Genomic DNA, 6,817 nt, shown 5'->3' with positions numbered 1-6,817 from the left:
AAATTATCATTTAAATTGAATTTAGAAACCTTAATCTGATCAAGGGTATGATTAACGCATAATTACCCAAGATAAATGATAAACCAGGTTGACTTTTGACTTTCCAAATATTTACAGACAAATCTCAGGTGTTATCTTAAGTTCTGTTAGTTTCGAGAAATCTGTTACAACAACTCGTACTTGAACTAAATATAAACCCAATCCCCAAAATCCTACCTTTATATATAAACAATTATAATTAGTTAATTAAACAAATAATAAGTCTCCCGACACCTGCCTATCCTCACTCTCCCTCTCCTCCCATTCCTACTTGCCTCCAAATTTTCCCGAGAACCAAACACCCACCTACACCAATAAAACCACCATGAGAGAAATCCTCCACATCCAGGGCGGTCAATGCGGCAACCAAATCGGAGCCAAGTTTTGGGAAGTCATCTGCGACGAACATGGGATTGACCAAACCGGGAAATACAGTGGCGACTCCGATCTTCAGCTTGAACGGATTAACGTTTATTATAACGAAGCCAGTGGGGGCCGGTACGTTCCCAGAGCGGTTCTCATGGATCTGGAGCCGGGTACTATGGACTCCCTCAGATCCGGGCCGTTTGGTCAAATCTTTCGCCCGGATAACTTTGTTTTTGGGCAGTCGGGTGCTGGGAATAATTGGGCTAAGGGTCATTACACTGAAGGCGCTGAGTTGATTGATTCTGTTCTTGATGTTGTCAGAAAAGAAGCTGAGAATTGTGATTGCTTGCAGGGTAATTTAAACTGTTCATTGGGTCTATGTGGGCTTGGCTTGTTTTTTGAACTTTGTTTTGTGGTTTGCTTGATCTTGAAATTTGAGATTCTTTGTTTTGAAATGGAAGTTTGTGAATTAAGATTGTTGAAATTCTAATTAAAAGTTCTTTTCTTGGTTATTTTTTGTTTAATTGTGAAAATGTTTATTCTTTTTGCAATTATTTCTGTGACATTAGATTCATGGTCTGTTATGTGTAAGTTTTGTTGGCTGGTTGTGGTTGTGGTGTCTGCTTTCTCTTTTGTTTTCTTTTGATATATTTGTTTATTTTAAAGTTTGTCTGGATCTGAAAATTTTGTTACATATTGGTTAGTTTTTGTCACTGTATTTTTGCCTTGAAATTTGTCGTAGATGAAGCTAGCTACACTTTGCAAATGGATTCCTTTTTGTTTTAGTCAGCTGTTTTTTGATTGAAAGTAAAACTTGAAACATCCCTGATGCATTGTGAAATGCGCTTACTCTTATGTTGTGATGTGGATTTCTTTGGGGTTTAGACATTTTTTTTTCGTATGAATCCGGTACTGGAATGGGAAGTTGTTGAAATATATAGCAGGATTTGGTTAGGCCTAAAGTTTTTTATTGGTTAATGCTATCTAACAAATATTTTGGCTAAAATATGTAGTTCTCTTTTTAAAATAGCAGCTGCTTTGTCCTTTTGTCAAATTTTTGTCTTGTAATTTAATTGTCGCTCTGGTTTCTTTATTTTTTTTGGATACTTTGACAAGAAAATTATGTTCTTTCACATTTTCGTTCTTAGAGTTTGTGGGCTTTTGTCAATCTTGTGGCTTTTTCTCCAATCTAATGCAATATACTAGGATTCCGTCTGTTTCAAATCTGACTTGTTAATTTTTCTACAGGATTTCAAGTATGTCATTCTTTGGGTGGAGGAACTGGTTCTGGCATGGGAACCCTTCTTATATCGAAAATCAGGGAGGAGTATCCTGATCGCATGATGCTAACATTTTCAGTCTTTCCTTCACCCAAGGTATCTGACACAGTTGTTGAGCCATACAATGCCACCCTCTCTGTTCATCAGCTTGTTGAGAATGCTGATGAATGTATGGTGCTGGATAATGAAGCTCTTTATGATATTTGTTTCCGGACTCTCAAGCTTGCTACCCCAACTTGTAAGTCAAGAATTTCATTCTCATTTCTATTGAGTTAATTGAAAATTTTCAGTTCTCTTCCAGGGCAGCTAAAGCGGAGTTGTTGATAACTTTATAACGTGTTTTTCTGGCTATTCAAAATCTCATGTACATGATTGGATTAAGCATTTTCATCCTTTAATTAAATATGTGGTTCTCAAGTGAGTTCAATAGTCCTATTCATATATGAAAATGCTGCTTGTTAGTCTTTTTCTCTTCAGGTAGCTACTGAAAAGTGGTTGGTGTGAAGTCTCTATCTTGCTGTTCTTTCTCTAGTCCTACATGCCTAGTGCCTACCTTTTTCTTTTTGCCTTCAAATGAAGAAGAACATGACATTTATACTTCATGTACTCTTTCGTAAAATAATAATCACTTCTATATTGTAGTATTCTGATAAAAATAATCTGATTTTGTGCGTCTCTATCTTATCAAAGTAATTAATGGCCCATTTGTTAAGATAGTCTGAAAGACATAGGAGCTGACCGTTGTGCTGTACTTTTTTCTTTTATGCGTTCTCAGTTGGTGATCTTAACCATCTCATCTCTGCTACTATGAGTGGTGTCACCTGCTGTCTTCGTTTCCCTGGGCAGCTGAACTCTGACCTTAGGAAGCTTGCTGTTAATCTTATCCCATTCCCGCGTCTTCATTTCTTCATGGTTGGTTTTGCACCCTTGACATCAAGAGGATCACAGCAGTATCGTGCTCTTACTGTCCCTGAACTAACCCAACAGATGTGGGATGCCAAGAACATGATGTGTGCTGCTGATCCACGTCATGGTCGCTACCTCACTGCTTCAGCCATGTTCCGTGGTAAGATGAGTACAAAAGAGGTAGACGAACAAATGATTAATGTCCAGAACAAGAACTCTTCATACTTTGTTGAGTGGATCCCGAATAATGTCAAGTCTAGTGTATGTGACATTCCTCCTAAGGGTCTCAAAATGGCATCCACATTCATTGGAAACTCAACTTCAATCCAGGAGATGTTTAGGCGGGTTAGCGAGCAGTTTACAGCTATGTTTAGGCGGAAGGCTTTCTTGCACTGGTACACTGGTGAGGGAATGGATGAGATGGAGTTCACGAGGCGAGAGTAACATGAATGATTTGGTGGCAGAATATCAGCAGTATCAGGATGCAACTGTTGACAACGAGGAATATGACGAGGAAGAAGAGGAAATTGCAGGTTGAGGTGTCATGTTATTTGCCGTATGTTCATTGTCAGAAATCGTATCTTGCTGGCTCTCTTTCAGTGAGTGGTTTATGTTTCTGTTGTTGAAGGTCAACTTAGATTGATTGGCATGTTGATGTGTATGTATGTAATAATGTGGGTTTGTATGTCAAGATGGGTATGTTGTGACTGCCTTACTTTTTAATTTTTTGGATGCTTGTACTGTGTAGTTGCATGTATAGCTTTTGTTGGTTTGTAAGGCATAGGATGAAATGAGGCAGCTTGTTATATAACATTATCAGTTGTATTATTTAATGGGTATTCATCGAAAAAGTATTGATGGGAAGTTTGTGTGATTGGTTCTTGAGTTAATGAAGCACCACTGGATCTCTTCCATTCGTAGAATTATTATTCTAAGGGAAGGAGATGCTCTGTCACAGATGGAACTTATATTTGATGTTGTGAAATTTTATAGACTGAATGGACTCTAACTAAAATCTAAATGCCCAGACTTTATCATTAAAGTTAAAGATGATGCTTCTTAATTTAAATTTTATGTTCATTATTGACCAGAGTTTCAGGTGATGTATAAGTTTGTACTGTATTATAATTCTCCCATCTATCTCAATAAAAAAATGCTTCTCAAGACCTCTCAAAAATTCTTTTGATGACCTCTTCAAGAAAACCAAGTCTCAACTCTCAAGTGGGAACTAAGAAGCTGTAATTTGAGTTATCTGCTTGAATCTGAGACTGATTAATCCTTTACTAATAGCTATAGTCTATTTTGTATTATAGTAAGTACAAACTGAAACCGAGGACTGCTTCAACTCACTCAATTTTGTATAAATCTTTTGTAGTTTGTGTAGTTTGCTTAATTAGCAACCGTGCACATAGAAATTCCAAGAAACTTTGGGAGTGTTGAGGTTTTGTTTTGTTTAAATATTTTATTTAGAAGTAGGAAAAGAGAAATTTTATTAAAATTTATTTGATTGGAGATGTATTCAAAAGTATTTCTAGCTAGATACAATCTTTAAAGCTATTGTAAATTCAAGAAAATACCGAAATTTGTTTACATCTTACATACTTAAAGCTTTTGGATTTCATACTTATATTATGTAGAAATCATTTATTTTCATATCTGATATCAAAGAATTCAAGATATGTAACACATGAAGCTGAAATTTTGAGTGAACTTCAAAGAAAATAGAAGCAAACTCCTATGCTTACATCCTTCTTTATTGTTCCTAAATTATATTTTTTTTCTTTTAACTTCGGCAATCTCCCCAGTCTCCACATGATTGCATCGAAATGTCACAGGAAAAGAACAAATCAAATCACTTCACGCATTCAGTTTAAGAGATTAATCTGTTATTGTATGGTTTGAATAAGCAACAACTTGGTAAAGTAAATTGGTTAACTAAAGTATATTATTATTTGGTTATGCGAATGCGTACTAAGAAAAAAGATGAATATTATTTTACAGCCACGGACGGCATCATTGACCTCTCGCATGCACGCTTTCGCTCACTCACCTAAAAAAGATGGCATTTCTTCATCTTCATTCATCAAACCAATCTGAATATATAGCTAAGCAATAAAACAACATTAGCTTCAAATGGCAGCCAGAATTCTCCGTTATTACTCATTTCTTTAATTTGTTCTGTGCATTTGCATCGGATCATAGCCTCTTCAGGATTTCTGCGTCGCAGACCTCGACAGCCCAGGTATCATTTGAGTTCCATGCCGGTTAGATGTAAAAATATAATAATTCTTTGTTTTCTAAATAAGGATCTATATAAAAAGATGAAAACATACCTAGTTGAATGCGTGTTTTAAACATAATTTAAAAAATATGTTATATATATAGACACACATACCATAAATCTTAGTTAACATGGTTTGATATAATTATAAGAACTATAGTTGAATATTGTTGAATTCACTCATTAGATAGAAATTATATTTTATAATAAAAATCTAATGGTACTAAGAATGATCTAATACAATTATATTAGAATAATCTTGATTAGGAATTACCGATATATAAAAATTCTTCGATGCAGACATCTTGAAGATTTTAACATGTGGATTGAAGGTGAGTGATTGGGCGTTGGCTTTTGATTTTACATGTGAAGATAGTTGTCCAATCATTGGTCACGCGTTAAAAACCTCATGATGTCTATACCAAGATTGAGTATGTATAATAAAAATTTTCATTATATATTGTCCTAGTAATTATGCTCTCAGTAGTTATATGCTGATCATTTGCTGCCCTGTGCATGGCAGTGCTGGTAAATGGCTTTGTTTGCAAGGATCCAAAGCTGGTTAAAGCAGAAGATTCCCATCGGTGGCTTACTCGAGAGGAGACACATCAAATCCTTCCGGTTCTTTCGCCAACCGGATCACTGTGAATAGAGTTCCAGGGCTCAACACTCTCGGCATCTCAGTGGCTCGTGCGATTTTGCTCCATTGGGAATCAACCCTCCCATTATCATCCAGGGCCAGTGAAATTTTAACCGTCCTGGAAGGCACCCTGATTGCAGGATTCGGAACTTCAAATCCTGAAAATCGCCCTGATTATGAAAGTACTCAACAAGGGTGATCTTTTGTGTTCCGGCTGGTCTATTCACTTCCAGAGAAATATTGGACCTGGTTATGCGTATTCCATTTCAGCCCTCAGCAGCCAAGATCTGGAGTTGTTACCATTGCCAATGCGGTGTTTGGTTCAAAACCTGACATTTCAAGTGTGATTCTCGCGAAGGCTTTCCAAGTTGACGAGAAAGTGATTAATCAAATCCAGGACAAGTTCTAGAGAATTGATTCAATTACTAACAACTCAATCTCACAACTCTCTGATGTGACAGTTTGTTATTGGTTAACTCACAAAAGAGGTCATGTCTGCTTGTACGAGTTTCATCTACCTATTACGAATCAATCAATGACGAACCATTGTAGAGGATTAGAGAGAATGTTGTTAGACTTAACATTATTGTATTACAAACTAATAACTAGCTCTATATATAATTAGCAATTAGCAATCATGAGATTGGTGTCAATGAAAGGGTAATAAAATATCAATTCAATGAATGTTTGTTAATGGTTCATTAGTACAAGTGTACGAATAGATAACACACAACAAATCTAGAAAAAACATGGAAAAATTAAAATTATTTCGAGTACGACCACTTTGGGCATTTAGAGTCTCTTACTAAGAAAATATTGAATATGAATATATATATATATATATATATATATATATAGATATATATATAACGAACACCTGAGATAAGATTAATGTCTTAATCATTCAAATCATGTATGATATCAATATATTTTCTGCTTATAATACAAATTTGATAGGGTATTACATAAGTTAGTATAGTCCTATGATCTACATGCACATGTTGTAGGATTCTTCGAAACACGTGTGGAAAAAAAAAAAAAAAAAAATTTGACAAAACCTAAACCAAAAATCATGGATGATAATACGTATGATTGAATGACATTACAATTAAAGGATTAATTTTATACCTGGGATTGAAGGGTCCTTCAGTTTACTCTAAATTAGTTTCGCAAATCGATTCAACTAGAAAATCGCACACACGATATCCACACAAAGGCAAGAACACAATCACACAAATAATCTATTTGCTAGAAAACATTATTTCTTTCAAGGATTGGGGCTGAATTTTGAGAGGATTTTTGTCC

General features: G+C 35.5%; 1 protein-coding gene and 1 pseudogene across 1 annotated transcript; both read left to right on the top strand.

Annotated features, from left to right (window-relative positions):
* Positions 1-223: 223 nt before the first annotated feature.
* LOC116117502 (tubulin beta chain) lies at positions 224-3,035 on the top strand. Its single transcript, XM_031403524.1, has 3 exons — positions 224-758; positions 1,654-1,923; positions 2,461-3,035. The coding sequence occupies exons 1-3, from the start codon at positions 365-367 to the stop codon at positions 3,033-3,035; spliced, it is 1,239 nt and encodes a 412-aa protein (XP_031259384.1). The 5' UTR covers positions 224-364.
* A 1-nt stretch (position 3,036) lies between these two features.
* LOC116117505 lies at positions 3,037-5,921 on the top strand (annotated as a pseudogene).
* The last annotated feature ends 896 nt before the right edge of the window (positions 5,922-6,817 follow it).

This window comes from Pistacia vera, unplaced genomic scaffold, assembly GCF_008641045.1.
Source record: "Pistacia vera cultivar Batoury unplaced genomic scaffold, PisVer_v2 Contig813, whole genome shotgun sequence".
NCBI lineage: Eukaryota > Viridiplantae > Streptophyta > Magnoliopsida > Sapindales > Anacardiaceae > Pistacia > Pistacia vera.
Note: the sequence above shows the minus strand (reverse complement) of the source record. Positions and strands in the feature narration are given on the sequence as shown.